Source organism: Falco punctatus (genome assembly GCF_963210335.1).
Source record: "Falco punctatus genome assembly, chromosome: 9".
Taxonomy (NCBI): Eukaryota; Metazoa; Chordata; class Aves; order Falconiformes; family Falconidae; genus Falco; species Falco punctatus.
Window position 1 is genome coordinate 41,477,439 of NC_137589.1, and position 24,466 is coordinate 41,501,904.

Consider the following 24,466-nt stretch of genomic DNA (forward strand, 5'->3'; position numbering starts at 1 on the left):
GTAGTGCTATAACTTTGTTGCACAAAGTTTCTCAGGAATGAGACATATGGGAAACCTTAAACCTCTGTGATGACTGTCTCCTGGAAGAAAATTAAAAGGACTGTTCAGGACCCAGATAGCAGCTCTCTATATAGAGCTTCAGTCCTGGTCCTCCAGCAAGGGGGCAGGTTGAGGAAGAGCTGAGCTCCCAGTCCTTGCTCAGCACAGAGCTGGCCTGTCACGGGTGTCCCAGCATCATGTCTAACCAAGGGACAAAGCTCCCCGCAGGGGTGTTTCGGCAGTGGCTGATGAGCTCTGATCATCCCGGACCACCGTGAGAGGTGCCTGGCAAGCACGTTTACCTTCGGTGTCCCAGCAAGCGCCTGCTCTCTGCAAACTGTTTGAATGTTTGCCTGACTATGAAACCCAAAAGCTTGGTAGTTCCCATCCCGTGTTCAGTACTGCTGGTCTGGGGAATTTACGAAGTCTTCAGTGCTCTCTGCGCATTACACTAAGGACTTAAGAGCGGAGCGCTGTCCGGAGGTGCGTTTGCTTGGCACAGCGGCCAGCAACGGGGATTTTTGTCGCGGTTTGGGCTAAAGCAGCTGGAAGGACGCGGCCCAAACCCCGCCGCGCCAGCCGCAGGCCTGCCGGTGGCGCAGCCTCCCGACTGCGCCCGCCCGCGGGGGGAGGCGGGGCCCGGGCCCGGGCCCGGACGGGATTGGCCGGCGCGCTCGGGCCCGCGCGCGCCTGCTGCCGCGTGCGGCGCGAAGGGCAGCCCGGGCGCGGGAAGCTGCCGCGGTGCTCCGCCAGCCGCCGCGGCACGGGGCGAGGCGGGAAACGCGGGAGCGGCTTTAGGGAAAGGTGGCCCCAGGCGGCCGCTGGGCAGGGCTCGGGCGGCGCGGCTGCGGGTGAGGCCCGTGATGACGCCGGGGTGGAAGCAGCGCAGTGAGTGCGAGGGAACGGCGCCGGGCCGGGTCCTTGGAGCGCGCGAGGGGCAGGGGCCGCGGCAGTGGGGGGGCCTCGGCGGGAAGGGCCTCGGCGCCTCGGGGAGGGGGCAGTGCCGGAGGGGCCTCGGCGGGAAGGGCTGAAGAACCTGAGGGCAGGGACACAATCGGTGGAAGTTCGGCCTCAGTGGGAGGTGCTGAGGAACCTCAGGGAGGGGATGGCGCTGAGGCGTCGTTTTAGAAGGAAATGCTGAAGTACCTCAGAGAAGGGACGCAGGGGCAGGAGCCTTGAAGCGTCTCGGGTCAAGACTGTGTTTAGGACAGAAAATTCTGCAGTAGCACATCCCAGTAAAGTGTGGGAGAAGGCAGAACTCTGCTCAAGCCTCCTAGGAAACCTGCAGGCTTGAGGACAGGGATGTTGAGGTTGCTAATCTTGACCTAAATATTTCTCTCTTGCAGCGCCTGACTGAATAGAAAAGCGAGTGAACGAGATCCTGTGCCACAACACAGGTACCTTTTATTACTCTCAGCTTCAGAGGCATGGAGGGCCATTCCTGGCTTGCCTTTAAACAGCCTCTGCTTATATGCTTCTCCCAGGTAGAACACAGATTCCCAAATAAAATGCTGTTTTAAACCATAGGGTGCACACTCTGCAGCTTCCAAGCCCACCTCTGCATTAACTGACACCTATAGTATTGCACTGCATGTGTGATTTGAACTTGGCACTGGTCGGTGTAGTGTTTGGCTTTGGCGAGGACAGTGTGTTCATCAGTAGCTAGTGTAGCATGGAATCTTAAGGAGAAAGTGACATTTTTCATGCTAGAGCTTCTTGATGTTGGAGTGTTACAGTGGAAATCTTTATGTAGGCATTTAATGATGTTGGAGTACTGTTGCAGAACATGTGGATTTGAACAGGTACAAGTTAGGTGTAGGGTAGAGGGTGAAGTTGACTTTGCCTGTGTGGTGCAGTTGGATTGGTATGGACAGCTATGAGAAGTGGGCTTTTACAGGTGACCCTAAAACTCAATATCCAGCTAGATGGCAGATATAGACAATTTCCTGCTGCCTGGCTGGGTTAGGGAGTGCTGTCCATGCCTGCAGTGTTATGAGATCCCACTGGAGCAGCACATGGCAAGCTTGAACATCTGCACTTTCCAGAGAAAGTATATCAAGGTGGGGAAATCTGGTCTTGAGTGATAGTGTCTAATACAGGGACAGTGAATTCTTCCTCTCTCCGGGCAGGTTGGGTTAAATGTGCCACTTGGTCTGTTTCCCAAATTACGTTTTAGGCTGTACTGCACTTTGTCAAAACAAAGCTTTGCCCTCCGTCCCCACTTAATTCTTATGACATTATTGTAATTAGAATTAATAGAGATATTCCAGTATAGTTAGGACAAACTTGAAGAGAGGCAACAATCATGTACTTTTTAATGAGAATTACATCTGCCATCTCACTATCTTTGAGTGTTTTACTGTGATTGATTCCCTCCCAATGTACTGTGTATCCTAAGGCCTGACATCCAGCGCTACAATGGATGAATCTCATGTTGACAAGTAACAGGAACTGTACTTGCTGCATAACTTGTTTGCTATCTAGGTTATCTACTCCTTTGGATTTTTTTTTGTTTTTTTTTTTGGTTTGTTGTTTGTTTAGGAAAACAGCATATCATGAAACTGAAGAAGCTTCTAATTGTGTCGTTATACATGTTCACTCCTCTTTTTCTCTGCTTTATGTTATTTGTAAGTTTTTTTAAATTTGGATTTTTTGAAAAGGAATTTTATTTTGGCTCTGCATAGGCAGTCCTGTGTTCACCGCACTTGTGTATCATGTAATCATCACACTACAAGTTGATGGCAAAATTATCTGTGCCTTCTATTTCCCCTGTAGAACAGTTACATATGTAACAATATAATGATTATCACAGGCACTAATTTCACAGTGAATGTTTGAAGGAACCTACTGCTAATGTATTTTTTTAATTGTTATTTGGATTTTTTAGATGTGACAAAAATCCATACTTCCTTTTATCCTTTGCTATACAGAAGGTGGTTGAACTTTTTTATAGCAGGTTGAATCACTTGTTGTAAAGCAAATTGTCATCTCCTGCAGAGATGCACGGTAGATTTATTTGTACTGTATAAGCATCATAGATTAGCCATATAGAGGAACAGTTAAAAACAAACATAAAAAACCAAACACCACTGCACAAAAACTGCAAAAGCTCCTGCATGCCCACCCTTTAAGTGCTGTAATGTCAGTTTTCCTGAGAACCTTTGAGAGGATATCCCTGTAATTACAAACGCAAGTAAGCCAAACTATGATGCCACTGAGAGAAAAATTCTGTTACTCCAGTGAGATTAGCTCACAACCCTGTGACAAGCCGGCGAGAAAGGGCAGGTCTCTTTTCTTGAGATTACAGGCTGATTACAGGCTCACAGTAATGTATGAAATTTGTGAATACTAAGCGTGCAATTGCTAAACAGTAATGAGCATTGGGCGTATAGCTGGCACGTGTGTTCCTTTCCCACTGTCACATTCTGTCCTGTTTCTGGACATCTTTGCACAGGATTATTTGAGAACAGTTTCTAAAGGTTGTAAAGCTTCCACACAGTTGCAATGCCTGCCCAGCTGATGCTGAGCTGTAGCATTTAACTTTGTTGCAGCAGTAGAGTTGTTAGAGCTGTTCGCGAGCTAAGTTACTGCTATAAACAAGACAAGGAGCATGGGGAAGGCAATGTATTTTATTAGGCCAGAAGATATCATTGGGAAAACATATTTCTAGAAATGGAAGCCTTTTATTTTGTGTTAGTGAGAGGAATTGCAGGAACCTGAAGGAGGGCTTATGCACGCAGAAGCAAGTCCATTGTTTCCTGACTATGTCAGTATAATGAAAGATACTCCTTGTTCTTACAGACTGACTTTTTTGTGATAGCAGTGTTACTTAGTAGACAGTATCTTTATGTTTTGTTCTATTTAGTGCTGCAGAGGTGGCTCTAAGGCCTTCGGTTGCTGGGGTTCGCAACAGAAAATTGCAGTGGGGGTGTTTGTGTGTACCTCAAGATAACTTTTTTTATGTAAAGCATTTTGTTTCAATTAGCCATTTGAATCAGCAATTTGAATGAAATCAGAGCACTGACAACATTATGCAAACAATATACCATGATTAAATTTATTTGTTGGATTTTTTTAAATGTAACTCTTCTTCTCACATGATTTCCAATAGATGAAATCTTTTAATTAATTTTAAAAAGTCATTATTCCCTCCAGCATGGAAGTACTGTTTCATTCACGGGTGAATGCAAGCCAGCCGACAGGATGCTGTTCCAGCAGCATGCTGCTGTAGCCTATTGCAGAGCTCAAGATGCTCAGGATGAATAGCTCACAAGTTAATGAAGCTGCTGGCCAGTTGACAGGGATTGGAGGCCTAATCCTGGCATCACCTAATTCCATTATGGAAAGGGCTGTTAGAGATCATCTAGCCCACCTCTCTTCTCTCTCTCTCTTTATCATCTCTAAGAGACCCTCACCTAACCTATGCGTAACAACATTCTCCCACAGCAGAGAATGTATCCCCTCTTGAGGTGGAGTCTTCCATGGCTTTCTTCCTCTCACCTTTGCAATGGCTCCCCTTGCTGTCTAAATTAAACCTCCATCTCTGCAGCTGCAAAAACCAAATTATCTCTTCACAGTGGCTTTTTATACCACAGAACACTTACTGTGTTGTTTCCTGGTCCTTGCTTCTGCCCCAGGACAGATTTCCAGGCTCCCCTCAGTATCAGAATTGACTCTTAGAAACAAGCCCGTGAAAAAAGGAGCAGCAAACCTGGAGTTCCTCTACCATAAATGCAGTGAATACATAATGATTTTTTTGTGTGTTTGTTCGCTTGTAGTTGGGTGTGAGCAGTTTTTCTGACAGTTCTTCTGCTTGGGGAACCTCTGCGTGCAGTAAATGCGTTGTCAGTCCAGGAACTGCTCTGACCCTCATTGTATTCTAAGGAATTTATTGACAGGAAGACTTCTGGGTCTGTGCTCCTTTTTCTTATCCTAATATACTGAATCCCACTGTGATGGTGGTTTCTGGTTTTAGAAACAGCCCTCCCTGTGTACTTTTGAAAGATTTCTGCTGAAAATTGGACCTCAGAAAAAAAAGAAAATAAAATAATGGAGAAGAGAAGTTCTGTTGGCTGGTTTTCACAAGAATGAAACGATGGTGAGTAAGTCCCAAGGCACTGGAAGGAATAAAGATGAGGTAAATGCTGACAGGTGTTACCAGACATGTTGATCCTTAGCCAGCTGGTCCATGCTCCACAGGGTTTTACATCAAACACCACAGAGGACAATGCATAGCATGGTGACTTACGAGGTCTTAAAGTCTGGGTCATGTTCTCCATGAGCTGACATCTCCCTGTGCTATCTAGTGTAAAACAATGCGGGTTCCTATGCAAATGCATATCCTGCCTCCTAGTGAGGAAGTACTTGTACCATTTTGCAAGGCTCAAAGTTATACGACTCAAGTCCCACCTAGATTCCCCTCCAAGACTGAAGCATGCACTAAGAGTACAGTTCAAGTTTACTGGCTGAAAAGGACCTTTACAGACCTGTATAAACACATGAGTCACCGGAGCTTGCCTGCAAAGCACTGCATGTGTTTCCTTAATTATAGAGTTCTTTTTGTTCTGCCTTGTGTTAGGCTGTTCAAAATCGTGTGACATAGACGTGACCTGTCTTCCGAGCTGGGTGGGTGACTCAGTCTTTCAACACAGATCAAGGTCCTCCCTTTCACCACCTGCTCTGTGCCCTAGCCAGTGAGAAGGCAGACCTGTATTGTAGCTGGGCCCTGAGGGATGTGATCTGATGTGAAGCGGTGCTGTGCCACAGGCAGCAAGAGATGCACTGTGAAAAAACCTGCATGCTCCCCCAAAGCAGCAGCTGTGCACCGTAAGCCACGTTTCTTGTGCGTGGGCAGGGATATCTGCTGTATGCTCCCCAGGGCGCGATGGGGTGCCTGGCCCTCACATGCGGCCTTTCACTGTGGTCTCATTCCTTAGTGTCCCATCTGCTGGAGAGCTCTGCAAATGCTTTCCATCCATTCATCCCACTGACTCCATTCCACTGCTCTCATTTTGATAGGAAGCAGTAAGCCACAACAGGCCCTAATAATACTAAATTCACAGGCAGTCTGGGTTGGATCCTTGGCCTGGTCTTCCAACTAGCTGCTGCCCTCTTAGCATCCTGTGACAAATTAGGTCTTGCCTGATTGTTGTTCAAGCAATTGCTCAGTGCCATCATCAGGTAGGTGACATCTAGGGAACATCGCTGCACATCCCAAGTGGCCTGGCAACATCACCTATACAAACTATAGTCCAGGGAAAACACCCTTGCTTGTACCTTTGAGCCCTGTGGTCCTGCAGGTGCAAGAGTTGTGTTGCTTCCCTGGGTAACATCAGAAAAAATTACCGTCAGTGCCCGCAGAGAGGCATCTCTTCCAAATGGTATATTCAGACCTGAGGAAGGACCAGGCTCTGGCTAAACATTCGTTTATCGTTTCATCAGCAAGACAGAATCCTGTTGTCCCAGGGTTAAGCCATCACCTGACCGTTTCCTGCAGGGGTACAGTCCCAGGCCTCCAGCACCTCTGGGACCTGGGACTACTTGCTGCTAGCCAGTGGGTGAATGCTGGCAGCCCCTAGCTGCTGTTATTTCCAGTTTTGCCTATAATCCTGTTTTTTTTTCACAGGCTTGCCTCGGGGCCAGCAGGCACTGCAGGACGGACTTACGGAAATTCTGCAAAAGCAGAAGAATCGAGTCCCTGGTTTCCGAAACGAACACTAGGAGTTTACTCCTGTTCTTTGCTCCTGCTTTTAACAGTGAGATAGCAAAGAGGATGCTGTGGAAACTGCTGACCGGGATCACGTTTGCCGGAGTCGAGCGCGGGCTGCTGGCGCCACCGCCTGCCCAGCTTCGCGCTGCCGCTTGCGCAGAGTGCTTCTGCTCTCGGGGCTTCCCAGGAAACTTGGGGCTTTCCCGACCCTCGGAGCAAGGGCTCCCCAACGACACTTGCACAGTCTCCCACTGCGGCCACCAGCCCTCGCTGCGCCCTGCCAGAGCTGGAGCCGATGTGGGCCCGCGGGCTGCCTGAGGGGTCCAATTAAATCCCAGCCGCTTCCACCGCCAGGGTAACTTGTGGGCTGTCTCCTAGCAGCCTCCTCTTCTCACAATGGCAGTTAGGTCTGTTATCTTTGTTGGGAAGCAGAGAAAGCCTTCTGGAAGTGCCAGTGTTCCCAGGACCCCTGGGATAATAGGGCTGATGGTGGTTCCTAACAATGGGTAGTGCCACCCCTGTGACAGGTGTCACTAGCTGAGCTGCTATAAGAGACAGAGGATGTGTGCTAGCTGTGGGAAACTGTCGATGTGCCCTCCCCTGGTTGCTGAGGCAGGCAAGTTATCTGGCATTGACTGATTCTCTCTTTGCTACCTTACAGCTCCAGCCTGGGCAGGCAATCTTCTCAATCCCTGTTAAAAAGTACTGCTGGCAGCAACTAGCTATGAGCTCATCTCATCTAAACAACAGAGCTGACAGCCACTTTAGAGCCTCAGAGGAGCATGAACTGGAAGCAGTGGGGAAGAAAGCTTGGGACAATCCCATTTACAGTGGTTCTCCCTCTACCTCCTTGAAGATTCAAACCATCTACAACCCCAAGTCCATCCTGGAGAATCCCTATGAGAACTTTGAAGAGGTGGGGGATCCACTGCCCTACCAGGAAGAGCAGAGCAAAGCTGTCAATGGGAAGACAAGTCCTTTCCTCAAGTGCTGCTTCTACATCTTCAGAGGCATCCGAGGTAAAACTCTGACATCTCACTAGAAAGGATTTACTAGCCCTTGGGGAAAATCAATGGTATGGGGGTGTGTGGGGTGTGTGACTGCAATGCAGAAGGTAAAAACCTCATAGTGTCTGTGTAGCCCAGGAACCTGTGCCGTATAGACTAGCATTACTCCAGAGATCATCTTTGGCTGACCTGGAAGGAGCATACTCATTCCGTGTGTCTTGCCATGGCTGTGGGGTCTGTCCTGTTATCTTTACTACCGAGCAGGAGGTGCAGACAGACTTAGTGGTGTGTTCAGGTTCAAGCAGTGAAACTTTTGGCAGAGCTTTGGACAGAGTTTAGGTGTCCTGAATCCACAGGAGCCATCACTCTGGTGATGAGACTATTCTGTCTTTGTATGCATTTTCTAGATGAAGTGGTACTGGCCCCTGTGTTACAGTAACTTAAAAACTGATGTAAATATCCACCAGAGAAAATCTAGCGCTGTCAGGATTGAAATGCAAAGGGTAACAGGAACGTATCAGGCAAGACTTTGCTTGAAGACTGCTGAAGGAAAGGGGTGTCAGTTTCCAGTTTAAAAGACAAAGGGCAATTAGATATTATCTAGGCTTATTCAGAGGCAATCAAAAACCTGGTAAAAAGTTAGGTGTCCAGTAAGGATACAGCCCTGGGCAAGAGCATTTGCTGAACAGTTTCTTATAGAAGGTATAAAGTCCTAATTCTGTAAAAACAGGGAAGACAAAGCAAGAAACTGTATTTCTTGTGGAAATTATTATTTTCTTGCCAGTGTGTCTTTCCTTCCTGACTTGGAAGGCAAGAGTATTTCTCAGAGCTGCACTCTCTAAGAGTACATGTGAGTAGATAACAATATAGCCTGGTCCTGAATTACACAGCCACTCTATAATCAATTCTTTCTTACTTGTCATTGCAGTTCCATGCGAAATAACAGTGTTAGACTCTAAGCCAGTGCTGAGGCTTGAGAGGTTTCTCCTGGCCAAGGAACAGTGCTGGGTGGGCTTGATGGGTAATTACAGATTGCTTAGAGGCAGTGTATCACTTAACTGTTTTGTTCTGATATCCTTTTCTTCTAGGCAGTTTGACACTTAAAAAGGAAAAACAAATCCATACTTTAACATCAAAGTTCCATTTGTGAGATGCCAAGGTTGAAACTGGAGTATGCAAATAAAAATACCTGTCGGGACCTACAGTGTTTCTCTCTTCTGTGACTGTTGCAGCAGTGTCCTGCCAGCAAGGGTGGTAAATAGGGTTGTAGGACAGACCAGAACTGGAAAGATGAGATCCAAAAGCCAGTGTAGCCAGAAGAAAGGCCTCTATCAGCCTCGCAGAGGTGGGGACTTCTTCCATGAAGAATTTGCATCCTTCCTTCACATCTTTACTAGGTCCTTGTTATTTTTCATTGCCTTTCCAAATATTTCTGGTTCTCCCTCTTCCATTCCATTTAATCGCCCTAGTGTCTCACATGGAAAATGGAAGTGGTAAAGATAAGTCACTTAGCCAAGGACAGTTTGTGGGTATTTTGCTTCAAAACCGTTCCTTGGGGTTACAGGTCCATGGCTCTTTGGGGCTACTGGTCATAGTTGGCTTACTGAGTTCTTGTCCTCACCAGCTACTGGGCTGGACTACCAATGAGTAGCTGCTGCTCCTAGTGCTACTGCTCTAAACTATGTCCAAGCAACTCTGTGTCCTCTGGTTCCTGTCTGCCTCCTGCCATCTCAACTGTTTCACGGCCAGCCTACAGACAGACTTTGCTGAGTATCTGGGTGGCATGAGGGCCAATGAGGGACACCTAGTTTTCCACTGCCTTTGGAAGAGGATCTCCGGTTGCACCCGAGACCATAATCTAATCACTCACCTGGGTCACAAGTCTGGTTTAAAAGCAGCCTCTGAAAATAATGTAGATGTTAATGTTAATTGTTACCAGTAACTTACTACTAACAGGAAGGCAAGAATTACAAGCAAATTGCATTGATTGCCTTTTTTTCTGGATTCTGAGTTTTTTTCTTTGCTCTGCCTTGTAAGTGCTGGATGGTCATGCAAGATGCCGTAAGGAAGCCTGGATGTCTTCTAGTCTCGAGTATCCTTCTATTCGAAATGTCATGTCCAAAACAGTTGCATCCCAAAGGGGTTAGGTGGTGCTGAAGGAGACACAGGTGGGGACATACTTCATGTATGAGGTGGTATATTTCCATGGCATGTTTCCTGAAGAGCTGAAACTCAGCTGATACAGTTTTACAATTACTGGATGCGATCTGAAAGGGTACGGGGCCAGCCTCATGCCCTCCAGGTATAATTTTGGGCAAATCTCTGAACCAAGTTTTCAAAGATATTTGAATGTCCCTGAATTTAGGTGTTCCTGAGTACACTTCTATTCCCAAAGCAAAGAAGGTCTATGCCTCTATTCCCAATATGTGGATAGTAGGAGTTCCCTGCCTCAAGGCAAAACAAGCAAACCTATTAAAAGATTGTGATGTAGTCATACCTAGAATTGAAGGGGGTCATTTAAAAATTACCTGAACCCACCTGATGGGTGGGTTATTTCCCCTTGTTTTTCTCCATTGTGGAGATTCCTGTAGACCACATGATGCTCTTGCCTGCACATGAGTGAATCCAGATCTTTTCCAGGCTCTTATTTCTGTTACTGGTCTGGCACGTCCAGAACAAGCGACTGGTTTGTCTATCTGGGGTGAGGGTGGATGCTGCAACAGTCACTGTGGTAGCTGATGGTGTAAAAAGCTCTCTAATCTGTTGAGATGCAAAAGAGCTGTCAAAAGGACAGGAGTAAATGCACACAGACCACTATATCGTTTTTATTTTCTTCAAAGAAAAAAACACTTTGTCCTCTGCCGGAGATGACTTCAAACATATGGCCTTTGATCAGGTTTGATCCTGGCTTGCAGGAAGACAATTGTTGCATACTACTGGAGATGGGCATCAGGGCTGAGCTCTCTAGGAGCTGCAGAAAGCAGCAAGGGTAAGGGTGTTATTGACATGGCTTCCATCATTGGGCTTTGAAGTGGAAGTTCTTATGCCTTTCAGCTTCAGGAGCATTTCAGAAATTGCAACAGAAAACCATTACAAAAAGAACAAACAAATGCACTAATGGTATTGGGCAGTTCATCAAACCCAAAATATCAAGGCTTCTTTTAAAGGAAGCCTTTCTCTCTTTTTGATCAACCCTGATGCTGCTTAATGTGTTGCTTTCACTGAGTGAAAAAATTGGATCACCAGCTGGTGCAATTGACACAACTGTGCTGAATTCAGCAGAGCTCCGTTGATAGATATCCTGAAGATTATTTGGCTTTAAATTTTATGCTGAGAATATTGAGTTGGGTTATTTGATTGAGTCTTATGACCTACAAGAAATCTGCAGGAGTTTTTAGGTAAGCAAGGGACAAATACTTGGGGTCTGATGGTTCAATACACACTAAAAGGACTAACAGTTGTAAAGCTAACATCAGATACAGTTCTGCTATGGAAAGTCCAATCAGAAGCTCAGCTGTTGGCATCTGGATGACTGAGATTCAGTTTTATGATTTCAAGAGTCCTTGTGACAAAGACTGAATTTCTGCAAAGAGTAAGCTGAAAAACAAGCAGGAAAAGATAAAAGAGTCCATAATGAACAGAAAACTGGAGAGTGATTTAGTAAAGTAAGAAAGCAAATAAATTTCAGTTTTAGTCAGCCCCAAATCTTTTGTTTGTGCTGGAATCGTTCTTTTTAGGGGTTATTTAACATATTTTAAAAGCTTTTAGTCAAGTTTTTAAATGAAAAGTGGTTTTGCCTATTGACAAAATTACAAAAATCCAACTCCCAGCAGTGTTCTTTGTGAATGGGACTTCAGATTCTCACATGGCCTTTGAAGAAGGGCCATCCAAACTCTTCAATTTCTACTTTACACCCAACAGGTCTGTGGGGCACTACACTGACTGAAAACACAGCTGAAAACAGAGAGCTTTACGTGAAGACCACACTGCGAGAGCTCCTAGTCTATATTATGTTTTTGGTGGACATCTGTCTATGTAAGTAGCTGTCATATCTTATAGGTGGCTTTTTTGTGCGCAGCTTGAGGGGAATAATGTGTTTATTATACTTCCTTACTCTGCTGTAGGCATTAAGTTTATTTTACATGCACTCACTGCAGCAAGCAGGTATGTCGTTAATCTACAGAATAGCTGCTGCACACAGAAGTAAAATAACTGACCATTGCTGTAGACCTAATTGATACTGGTTAGGTTTAAGCAGTATTTTCTGATCCAAATTATCGGTACTGGCCATTGATCCCACAGTCCTGGGAGAATCTACTCAGGGTCTTTTCTTAGTTTTGCAGCAAATATTCAAGACCCAGAGAGCATCTCTAGAAACTTCCTGGGATCAAAGACACAGGGTTCAGAAATATTTTCCTCTCTGAGACTGGAGGGGTGACTGAGGTAATAAAGCAGATGGTAGCTCATGCTGTTGTTCTTGGATGAATTTAATGTGTCCCTGTACTGAATGCTAATTGATTTTGTGTGGGTAGAACAATGGCTGTTTGTTTTTTGGGAAGGCTAATTCATTATCACAAATGAGCACCTGTGGCATGGGGCAGTGGAGAAGATTACATTTCATGGACCCTGTGGCAGGAGAGATAGACAGACAATACCAACTGGAGTTATTATCATGCTGGCCCAGGGAGACAGAGGTTCAGTCACTCTTCCTAAAGAACCAAGACACGCACACAGATATGTGTGGTCGCGCACTGACTCATCCAGACCTGTCAGGGGGCAGGTCTTGAATGTCAGCTGCTTTATTTTCATGGTGCCCTTTCAAGAGTAGGACATGTTCTTAATCATCACCATGATGGATGTTTTTCTGATTCAGAGTTGAAACGTGTTTGTGGAAGTTGGAGCCTAATCCTGTTAGAGATTTCTTGGCAAATGAGAACTTACATGGAGCTTTCCACTTGGGAAAATGAGGCAGTCTCTGTACCTTCATGGCTTCACATCAGAACTTCAAAATACAGATTGTGGACTTTGTTCTGAAAAAGAAAATTTCCCTCAGAAATATTGTCCAAGGACAAAAATTAATACCCAGGATGCTCAGTTGCATCATCCAGTGGTCTTCTCGGGCTTCTAAACTCTTACAGTCTGTCAGTCTGACAATTTAAATTCTGAAACATGCAACAGATAAGTTTGTAAATCCCTAAGAAAGCAGAAAGTAATATGATTATAGAGTTCCCAAGATTTCATCTCTTATCTTACTTATCTTCATCTTACTTATCTTACCTGTGATAATATAAGCTACACAGAAAGTGAATATTTGAATGTATTTATATCAAGCTCCAATATTCAGGTATAAGGGAGGACCTTCCTCTTGTCTTTTCGTAGTGACATATGGAATGACAAGTTCCAATGCCTATTACTACACCAAAGTGATGTCTGAGCTCTTCCTGCAGACCTCTTCAGATGGCCGTGTTTCCTTCCAGTCCATCGGCAGCATGGCTGACTTCTGGGCAGTAAGTACAAACCTGGCCTTGCATGGGGAGCCCTGGAAATCTCAGTTTGACTGGCTTATTCAGTTCCCTCTGAATGCGCTACCTAGTGATTTCAGTAAGGCATTTTGCTGCCACAACATTTTGCCAGCTACTAGCACTAGCTACAATATCATTTGCATGCAAAAATTCCACTGATTTAAAATACAATTTATCCCTCTGAGCACTGCAGCCAGAATACTGGCTAGCCTAAGTGTTATGTGTGCCCAGAAGAGCTCCTTCCCCAGTAACGTACCAACTAAGCAGGCAGGACATAACAAAAAGAAATTGCTGTGGCATGATGCTCATTACACAGATAGGGAGTACTGGCTCGGAGAGGCCAAGCGATTTACTGCAGGTTTCCTTGTGGTAGAAATGAGTTTGAATCCTGCAGTCCAATGTCTTAATGCTGATGTCTTAGTAATAGGCCTATGCCCATTTTCAGGGGCAATTGTGGGAACAGCATACTTAACCTGCCTGTAATTAATGCCTGGGCTAGTCTGATCTATAGATTCTTTATGAAGAAGCTGGATTAAAATTTGCACTGACTTTTATCAAAGAGAATAAAGAGGTAAAAAGATGTCTGGGTTCTAACACATTTCTGTCAAAGAACTCGTGAAGGAATAATATGAGCCACAGAGAATGCTGTTGAGATATTGCAACCACTTATCTCTGACAGTCAGCCAGAAATTTTCAGCTTTGTCTTTTTTCTGTCATATTAAAAAACCCACAGCAATCTATAGCACTATTGTTTTTCCCCCACTGTTTCCAGGGCACTGGCACACTCCATTTTCATAAGTCGCACCTTGTGCCAAAACAATTCCTTGAGACTTGTGTTCACTGAAGAGGAAGGGACAAAGAAACTTGTAGGGCTCTTGTACCTTCATAGCCCAGCAAGGTGCAGCAACTGTGTTACAGGCCTGTGAGGAGCCAACAACAACCCTGCTGCCCAGCACCCCTCTTCTACCACCAGGTCTTTCCCCTCCTTTGCATACATCCAACACAAGCTTCTACTGCTTTGTCTTGGGGAGTAGAGAGGGGTGGGTCAGGTCTTCCTATGTCAAGCTAAGAAAATTCCTCTGATATGTGGGCTATGATGAATTTGTTCTCTCCCTCTCTTGCAGTATGCACAAGGGCCTCTTCTGGATAATCTTTACTGGACAAAGTGGTACAACAACGAGTCCCTAGCAGCACACAGCACCCAGTCATACATCTATTATGAGAACTTGCTGCTGGGTGTCCCGCGCATGCGACAGCTGAAGGTGAAGAATAATTCCTGCGTGGTCCATGATGATTTCAAGGAGGAAATCTCAGGCTGCTATGACGTATACTCAGATGACAAGGAAGAAAGGGTCTCCTTTGGGCTCATCAACGGAACAGCGTAAGTACATGTTCTGCTGTTCAGAATTAGAAAATCCAAATAGGTCTCTTCTAGTTAAAATAAGATTTGGTGAGCTGCAGGCTGCCAGGGGTGAGTTTCTCACATAAGACTGGAATTCTCCTTGCAGTCAGAGGCAGCAAGTCCTTTTTGTCTGTCGGTAAGGCCAAGTGTCTGTTTAATGAAAAGCGTAATGAGTGGCAGAGTGGGACCTGTTGGGAAAGACATCAAAAATCCGGTGGAGATTTAGGTAGAAATTGTTGCCTGTTTTTTAAGAGGGTGAGGATAGAGACCTTTGGGACCAGCTCTATCAAATGGATGTTGCTATCTGCTTCCCTCCTGGATTTCAGGACCCAGGGAGAGGGGAGTGCATCTCTCATCTTGAAAACTTATTTCTCTATAGTGATGTGAGGTAGCTGCATTTAATAACTCTTTGCTTGCTGCATGAGTCTTGGTCTGTGAACAAGAAGCTGTTGCTCATAAGGAAATATGAGTGCAAGTGTTTTCTAAGTAGAGGCTTGTGCACAATGTGGTAGAAGGTCATAAAACAGATTCTGGGAGTAACCTTCATGCAAACAAGACTGTGGCATAGCCAACAAACCTGCAGAATTTTCTCTCCATAGTATCACAAGTCATGTTGTGTCACTGCTGGGAAGCACTAGGTCAGAAATCTAATGATGATGATGAAGTGATGTAGGCTCAGGTCTGGAATAAAAACTGCTCTGTCCTTTGAAGATATGGTCTTAATTTCCTCTGGCTACAAGGTCATATTCAAGTCTGTGGGCTGGTGATGCCTTTGCTTATGGGTTGTCTGTTGCAGGTGGAGGTATCATTCTGAGGAGGAGCTGGGTGGCTCATCTCATTGGGGAAGACTAACTAGTTACAGTGGGGGAGGATACTACATAGACCTCAAGCTGACCAGAGAAGAGAGTGCTGAAGCCCTGGAAGTCTTGAAGGAGAAGTTGTGGCTGGATCGGGGTACACGAGTTGTCTTCATTGATTTCTCTGTGTATAATGCAAATATCAATCTGTTCTGCGTTCTGAGGTAAGCCAAGTTCCACTGAAAATTCTGCCTCTTGCTTCTTCCTCAATGCTGCAGTTTCTAAAAATGCAAATATTTTAATATGGTCCATGGGGGGGTAGGACTGAGTGGTGTCAGTAGATATTGTATGGATTAGTAAGAAGGCTTGGTCTTCCTGATACAACCAGTTACGCTTCTCTTCACCTTTCACCCTTTCCTATCATGGATGTGAAGCAGCAGAGAAGGTTGCAGAAACACATACACAACTCTTCCACTCATGGTTTGGTGGATAGCTCATGCTCATATTTGATGCCTCTTAAAATTACCTAAGAGCCTTCATTCCCCTGGCTGTAGTTATCAGAGTTTTCTTGTCCCCTTCAAGGTTAGTGGTTGAGTTTCCAGCCACTGGTGGTGCCATTCCCTCCTGGCAAATCCGGACAGTCAAGCTTATACGATATGTCAGCACATGGGACTTCTTCATTGTTGCCTGTGAAATTGTCTTCTGTGTCTTCATCTTCTACTACGTGGTGGAGGAGATTTTGGAGCTGCGTATCCACAAGCTTCAGTACTTCACCAGCATCTGGAACATCCTGGATGTGGTGGTCATTCTGGTGAGGATCCCTGCAGACTTTTTTTTTTGGAGGGGGAGTAATAGCGGAGAGGTATAAGAGCCAAAATAAATGAAGGAATGGGGAAACTGGTCTAGATAAGACAAGAGCTGGCACATGTTTTACTCTAATAGCAAAATGAACTAGCAGAGTAAATGGATACACGCTCTTCTATGAGCTGTTAGGAGAAAATTCTCTCCTTTGAGATGCCTGAGAGGCTGTGAAATCAGGGCATTATTCAGTGCATTAAGACCTCATTTCCATCCCCCACCAGTAGACTGCAGCTGTGAGTGGACACTTCAATTTCTGTGGAAAGCATCGGTACAGCAGTCGCTGCAGACTCTTTCTCTTCCTTTTTGCAGCTCTCCATCATTGCTATTGGGTTTCACATCTTCCGCACCATTGAGGTGAACAGATTGTTGGGAGAGTTACTGGAACACCCGGACATCTACGCGGACTTTGAGTTCCTGGCATTCTGGCAGACACAGTACAACAATATGAATGCAGTCAACTTATTCTTTGCCTGGATTAAGGTATTGTTAGGGGGCCTAAGAGGTGCTAGGCCTCCAGTCTCAGACCTCTTCCTATAGACAGCTTGGGGGTTGACTTTTCCATCCCTCTGAGTGAATGAGGGTAACAGCTGTATCACAGGTGATTTTCCTCCAAGTCATATGCTCTGTCTTGCAATTAATTCCGTCAACTTTACACCCTGCATTTTGAGGCCACTTTATTTAGAGATAATGGACAGGGTGATGAGCTCAGATGCTGAGGTGTAAAAGTGCTTTTACAGGATGCTGTGTGCAATTGTAATGGGTTTGTGTGGCAAGGTTTTGGTAGCAGGGGGGCTACAGGGGTGGCTTCTGTGGGAAGATACCAGAAGCTGCCCCCAAGTCCAACAGAGCCAATGCCAGCTGTCAAATCCGAGCTAATCAGCAGTGGTGGTAGCACCTCTGGGATAGCATGTTTAAGAAGGGGGGGAAAAAAATCTATGCAAACAAATGGCAGTGGAGGAGAGGAGTGAGAACGTGTGAGAGCAACAGCCCTGCAGACACCCAGATCAGTTCAGAAGGAGGGACAGGAAGACAGGAGGTGCTCCAGGTGTCGGAGCAGAGATTCCCCTGCAGCTCATGGGGAAGACCATGGTGAGGCAGGCTGTCCCCTCAGCCCGTGGAGGTTAACGGTGGAGCAGAGATACATATGCCTGCAGCTGGTGGAGGACCCCACGCCGGAGCAGGGGGATGCCTGAAGGAGGCTGTGACCCTTCACAGCCCACAGTGTGGGGCAGCCCACCCTGGAGCAGGCTCCTGGCAGGACCTGTGCCCCCGTGGGAAGAGGAGCCCAGGCTGGGGCCAGTTTGCTGGCAGGGCTTGTGCCCCTGTGGGGGACCCACATTGGAGCAGTGTGTGAAGAACCTGCAGCCCGTGGGAAGGACTCACGCTGGAGGAGTTCATGGAGGGACTGTCTCCCATGGGAGGGACCCCACACTGGAGCAGGGGCAGTGTGAGGAGGAAGGAGCGGCAGAAGCATGTGATGAACTGACTGTAACCTCCATTCCCTGTTCCCCTGTGCTGCTTGGGGGCAGGAGGCAGAGAATTTGGGGGTGAAGTTAAGCCCAGGAAGAAGGGAGGGGTGGGGGGAAGTTTTTTCTGGTTTGAATGATAATAAATTAATCTTCCCCAAGTCCGGTCTGTTTTGCCCATGACGGTAATTACTGAGTGATCTCCCTGTCCTTATCTCAACCCACAAGCCTTTTGTTATATTTTCTTTCCCCTGTGTGGTTGAGGAGGGAAGCGTTAGAGTGGCTTTGGTGGGCACCTGGTATTCAGCCAGGGTCAAACCACCACAAAAATGTAACTTTGTTCATCCAAATTTTAGTACTTTGGATGATAAATGGAAAACTATGTTTTCCTTTCATGATGGCCACCCAACAACTGGAAATGACTTGTTTGTTGGCATGGACTTTGCATTTCAACCAAAGCATCCTGACACTTTGGAAAGCCACACTGTACGTGGGGCTCCTGATTAGCCACAAGACATTTGTCCTTATAGCAGTCCCTCTTTATGTTTTCCTTTGACACAGGGAACAAAGTTGTATGTTTCTGATCCCACGGGAAGGTGGTGGCACACCTGGGACAAATAGCCTGCACACTTAGCCACCATTCCTCTAGCCTCAGTGTCTTCTCAGTGCTTTGGTACTATAGTGAACTTTTTTTCTTAGTAAGCGTGCACATATATGACAGAGACTGACCTAGCTGGTGGTTTGGCCGAAATTTGTCCTTGTTCTTTCTTCTTGCAGATATTCAAGTATATTAGCTTTAACAAAACAATGACACAGCTCTCCTCCACACTGGCACGGTGTGCCAAGGACATCCTGGGCTTTGCCATTATGTTCTTCATTGTCTTCTTTGCCTATGCCCAGCTGGGTTACCTTCTATTTGGGACACAAGTGGAAAACTTCAGTACGTTTGTTAAATGCATGTAAGTGCAGAACCATGTTTCCATCACTTCATCAAAAGAATTTTAACTGCTTTCCAACCTCCCTCCAGTTGCAAATCTGGACATCAGTCAGACACCTCTTGTATTTCATTGCAATAAAGCCACAATGGTTAATAAGTTGCTCACAGTCCTCCAGCTGTGACGTCTTCACAGACAAAGGGACCTGGTGAGAAAATTGAGGGTTACAGACAGAGTTCTGGTTGTCTGGTGTTTTATCAGTAGGGGTGATGTGAGTAGCTGATTCTACCAGACTTGGAGACTCCTTGCAGCCCTACAATTCAATGGAAATCCCAGCCTTTCCACAGGAGCATCTAATGAAAAGTTTCAGTTTCCTGAAGCCTAGACAGCTTTCCCTTGATGTGGAGTTGTTAGGTACACCAAGGGTACCCAATATGCAGTGATTTAACATCTCTGCAGAAAAGCATCATAGCTCAGCTGATAATTTAGTTTCTGTTCTGCAGGACCTTCTGTCACCTTCTCACCTGCCATGGGTCTGTAAAGGCAGTAGAATGGCACTGCCTGTCACTAAGACCTTGGCAAATGTGTGAGTTTATACACCAGCAGATGGCTTTAGGCCTAGTTAGGTTAAAGTTCTCTGTAATTCTGGTAGTAAGAACTGAATAGCTCAAAACAAGTGTTTTGAGGTAGGCTCAGAGTGAGGGGTGGTTGTTTTTTTCAGTGAGAAAGAAGCCCAGGTAGAAGCTCTGAAATTCTCTGGCTTCCAAGCACACTTGCTGATCACGTTGTTTCAGTGTCTGCACAACAGCTGCATGAAAAAATTTCTGGTTTTCATCAGATAGTGCACTTTCTTTCCAAATCTTTGTATGAATTAATACTAATATGAATAATAAATTAATAATTGCTACAGGGTTTTCACAGAAGTAATGAATCTTGTCAAGGTGACAGCTCTAATCACTGAAAAAGTCAGAAAATTCGTTTTTATATTATTTATAAATATATCTGATTTTGACAAGATAGCAGCTCCACTTAATTTCTGGAAGTTGGTAATCATATAATATGCTAATGTTAATACAAATTCAGCATTAACTTTTCTAAAATACACTATGTAATAGTCTAAAAATGATTAAGTAGACATTTTCAAAGCAGAAGACAGAAAAATAATTTCTTACTGGAATCAGCATCACTGAATTGGGACAATTTAAACCAAAGAAGAGGAAGCAATGCAATATTCCCTTCCTTAGACCTGGAAAACATTCCCAACCCCCTAAACAGTCCAAATGCAAGGAATCTGAAATGGAGCTTCGCATTTCTCAGAGGGTTTTCAGGCTCTGGGCTCTCAAGGTCCTTTTCACTGTATGTGACTTCACAGTCTGTGTCTTTCTGTCTGGGTTTTTGGTTTTTTTTTTTTTGGGGGGGGGGGTTGGTTTTGGTTTGGTTTTTAATTTTAGGGTATTTTTTACAATGGTCATTTCACTGATCAGCTTCCAGAGAAGTCCCACAAGCAACGTATCAATATACCTGAGATGGGGGATGACTAGGGTGAATGAGCATGCACAGAAGGGGGTGTTGGGGAAGTGAGTTAAGATACCCGATCTCAGACAGTCTTTCAGTCCATGGAACTACTCAGGCAACGCGTGATGTTAAGGGAAGTATCTGCTACAGCAATGGTTTTCAGCCTGTGTTCTACAGACCTCTGGCATCCAGGTCCTGCCTTTAAGGGGTCTACAAGGGATAACAAATATAAGCAAATTTCTGATCAATAGACTTAAAATTGCTTTTTTATAGAGGCTATGAATTACAAAAGGTTGAAGAGCGCTAACATCACCTTCACAGTCTCATGAACTCTTGTGCCAGAGAAGGCTTCAGTGAGTCAAATGTGTTTATAAGGGAAATTTTTTGTTGTTTTTAATTCCTGTTTGGACCAAAACACCCTTTGGACAACCAGAAATTTATGTGGAAACTATGTTTTACTTTCCAGTCAGCTCTTGCTTTAACCAGATCAGCTCACTTCACCCTTGAAATACTATGGGTACATTTAACTCACCAGTAGGACTGAGTAACTTAGACCCTGCTCTGGCTTGTGCCTGTGACCATCTGGGCTGCAGACAGGTTCAGGGTTCATCTCAGGACTGTCTGAGGATGTAGGATAAATGTATGTGCTTTTGTGTGACCTTGTGTTTTTTCCTCCAGCTTCACCCAGTTTCGGATCATTCTCGGTGATTTTGACTACAACTCCATTGACAATGCCAACAGAGTCCTTGGGCCTATTTACTTTGTCACCTATGTGTTCTTTGTTTTCTTTGTGCTCTTGGTAAGCAAGAACACCCTCCTTGACCCTGTGTTGACAGCAGTGTTTGGGAGACCACTTCTGATAATCCCCAAGTTAGATGCAGCGCAAAGCTTAGAGAGAAAGGAAGATTCTGTTACAATAGCTTTGCAGTGTAAATAGGCCAAGGTAGACAAAGAGGATGTCATTGAAATGGGGGATTTGATGATCAGAGCTATTAAGGGCCATATTCACATCCTTTAAGGTAAAGACTAAAACTGACTGGTAATACTACTGATGTGGTAGCTGAATTCAATGAGATCAGTTAAGCTGCTCTGTAGCAAGCAGTGAACAAAGTGTGGGGTACAGTGTCTGTCTTTCCTAGGCAATGGATGCAGGGGGATGCTCTTAATGACCAGGTTGAACACCCAGTGCCAGGAATCCAAATTTAACCTAAGATCTTGCAGGAGAGGCTACCAAAGATGGTATTTGAGCTGGGAACAAATGTACCTTCAGCCACTGCTTTAACTGCAGGGACCTCCTCCCCAGTGAGAAAGCACTGTGTGGCTAAAGTGGGTCTCCACACCACCCACGGGATACCCCGTGTAGAAACAGCTCTTTGTTTAACTAAGCCCTGCACATCTGTATCTGTCTCTTGCTGCTTCAGCTGCTGGAACAGGCAAGATGCCTTGTGCTTATTGATCTCTTTTTCCCTTTTTCTAGAACATGTTTCTGGCCATCATCAATGACACCTACTCAGAAGTCAAGGAGGAGCTCTCAAGCCAGAAGGATGAGCTGCAGCTCTCAGACATCTTGAAGCAGGTGATGGATAGTGAAAGCTGTGCCACTTCCTAGCTAAATCCTGAAGCATTTTCTGGAGGTCCCTGACCTATGTGAAATTTACTAGAGAGAAACAATGGCTGCCCACTTCAGATCTGCATTCTTGGTGCACACAGACATTACAGTTCCTTTCTGGGATAAATCAAGCTCGCAGAGCCTTTGTAAATGGGAAGAGGAGAAAACAAGGGTTGGGGGAATCTTGTTCCCTGAGCATGCTCATCGTGTTTCTGAGAGACTTCTTCCCAGGATAGTCTCTGGACAAAAGCTCTTTCAGTCCTTGAGAGAGCATACTTTGGTCAATAAAACAGCATGCTGTATTTTTTTAAGCTGTGGAGTGGTGCACAGCTTAGCAATTTGTTACAGTGGTGCAGATCTAGTGGGTTACATTTGGATTCCCATGGGCATATCCCAGAAAAGGTCCTGGAAGGTCACAACTCTTTGTACTATGGGCCTAATATTCTGCATAGAATAGTATTTGAGACAGTATCTTAAACAGCTGATGACTGGGAGATCAGATAAAGGGAGAGTCAGGAGGAGAAAACCAGAGTGCAAACTTCACTGAGATCTTGGCTGTTGCAGCACTCCCAAAACTAGCCGGCTGCAATAAGGCTTTTACCAACCCATCCCAGGTTAACTTCAATAGGTAGTTCCCTGCGCCTTGCCCCAGCATGGCCGCCAATCCCCACAAGGTTTCAACAGTTCATTTACTGTCCGTGCTGTTTCTTCATCCTCTTCAAGACAGTCCACCCTGCTTCTTGCCTCTGCTGCATCTGGATTCTTCCTTCTCTGGGCCCTCTTCCAGCCAGCCTCTCCTCATCCAGGCCCCCTTCTTCTCGTGGGGCCTCCTTGTCTCTCCTACATCTGGGGTGCACTCTCTCTCCTCCCCTTGCTTCTTCCAGGTCTCTCTTCATCTGGTGCTTGTTGCAGCACTCTCCAAACTATCAAGCTGCAACAAGGTCTTTTACTGTCTCATACCAAGATACTCTTCATGCCAGTCCCTCTGCTGCTTTCTCCTAGGTTCTCCTCATCCTGGCACACACGCGCTCACTTGCTCTCCCTTCTCTCTGCTGCTTCCTCCTCTCTCTTCCTTGGGTGCCCAACCTCTTAACAGAACCAGCCACAGCTGCACCTTGTCTACACCAGCCAACCCACTGCCCCTGAAGCCAGCCCACAGCTGTATGTTATCAATGTTAATTATCCCAGCTTCGTTCCTCTACAGGTGCTCCTCTTCCATACCCCTTAGAGCTATTTAACCACTTAGTCACAGCTGTACATTATCCACGTCAGACAACGTACTGCCCCTGAAACAAACCCACAGCTCTGTATTATTAATGTTAATTAACCTGCCTTCATTCCTCTATAATTCCTCTACACTTGGCTACCATGTTGGTGTTGCTTTAAAGGTGCAATCCTGGTTTAGAAGTGGGGCTCATTCAGCAGTATTGTACTTCTGCTTAGCTTAAAATCTCCCTATATTACTTAGTAACTGCTGACCCATATTGTGTTGTTCATTTTGCCCTATTTTTCACTGTTCTTCCTGCATGATTCTGTGTCCGTGTTTACCTTTGGTAACAGAGCTACAACCGGACACTCATGAGGCTGAAGCTGAAGAAGGAGCGGATTTCCGATGTGCAGAAAGCACTGCAGAATGGAACAAAAGAGCTAGACTTTGAAGACTTCAAGAACAGCTTGAAGGAGTAAGTGAGTCAGCTTGAGGGATACCTGCTTAGCCCTTTCTCTTGGTAATACAGGTAATCTAAATTCTCAGGTTTTCAGGATCAGAAGAGCAGTTAGTTCAGATCTGGGCATTGCAAAACTCAAACCAGCCAAACAAAAATCCCCAAAGAGTTCTCATCTTTCTTCACATGTTTAATCGCCTGTTCTAAATAGGTTTGTGTTACTGTCTCTTTTCCCATTTGGCATGTTTTAGGTTTGTCACTGGCAGGAGGAAACAAAACACTGATTTCAAAAAGGGTACTCCCGCATTGTCAGAACTTCAGCGCTTTGAGTTTTCTCTTTCTATTCTTTTTCAGACTGGGCCATCCAGACCATGAGATCACAGCAGCCTTCTCCAGGTTCGACAAAGATGGCAACCGCATTCTTGATGAAGAGGAGCAACAGCAGTTGAAGCATGACCTGGAAGCAAAAAGGGTAAAAAAAGGGCAAGGAAAGAAACCCTTTGTCTGGCAGAGATCACTCCAAAGTGGTCTAAGCAGTCTTTGGGCTTGTGGTATAAACTAAGCAGGCAACTCAAATACAGCTCCATCCCTGCCTGGGTAGCAGCTGACTGTATCTTTGCCTGTGAAGCTCAGTGTGATTCACAGTGAAGCTGACACAGTGTTAATATTTGACTTTGCAGCAGTTTCTTTATCTTCTAGGTTGCCCTGAATACAGAGATCGAAAATTTGGGTAAATCCTGTGGTGACAACAACCTGGATGAGAATCTGACCTACATGGAAGCAACAAATAACCATGCAAATAAAGCCAACTGGGTTTCCAAAGAAGAGTTCCAAGTGTATGTTTGTGCTGGCAGTAGTTTAATCCCTCTGCAAATGAGGGGTCTGATTTCCTGCTGCTTCCTTATCTAACTGTTTACACTGGTGTTAAGCAGTTTCAGTA

At 45.4% G+C, this 24,466-nt stretch overlaps 1 protein-coding gene across 1 annotated transcript in view; it reads left to right on the forward strand.

The window, feature by feature from the left end:
• Positions 1 to 600: 600 nt before the first annotated feature.
• PKD2L1 (polycystin 2 like 1, transient receptor potential cation channel) overlaps positions 601 to 24,466 on the forward strand; it is a 28,854-nt gene continuing 4,988 nt past the window's right edge. Inside the window, exons 1-16 of the mRNA XM_080400956.1 lie at positions 601 to 927; positions 1,386 to 5,137; positions 6,665 to 6,794; positions 7,410 to 7,767; positions 11,677 to 11,790; positions 13,135 to 13,262; positions 14,402 to 14,658; positions 15,476 to 15,700; positions 16,059 to 16,287; positions 16,647 to 16,817; positions 18,581 to 18,762; positions 20,932 to 21,052; positions 21,731 to 21,829; positions 23,423 to 23,544; positions 23,881 to 23,998; positions 24,226 to 24,362. Coding sequence (XP_080257082.1) covers positions 5,127 to 5,137; positions 6,665 to 6,794; positions 7,410 to 7,767; positions 11,677 to 11,790; positions 13,135 to 13,262; positions 14,402 to 14,658; positions 15,476 to 15,700; positions 16,059 to 16,287; positions 16,647 to 16,817; positions 18,581 to 18,762; positions 20,932 to 21,052; positions 21,731 to 21,829; positions 23,423 to 23,544; positions 23,881 to 23,998; positions 24,226 to 24,362 — 2,402 coding nt within the window. The 5' untranslated portion in view covers positions 601 to 927; positions 1,386 to 5,126. The remainder of the gene's footprint in view (positions 928 to 1,385; positions 5,138 to 6,664; positions 6,795 to 7,409; positions 7,768 to 11,676; positions 11,791 to 13,134; positions 13,263 to 14,401; positions 14,659 to 15,475; positions 15,701 to 16,058; positions 16,288 to 16,646; positions 16,818 to 18,580; positions 18,763 to 20,931; positions 21,053 to 21,730; positions 21,830 to 23,422; positions 23,545 to 23,880; positions 23,999 to 24,225; positions 24,363 to 24,466) is intronic.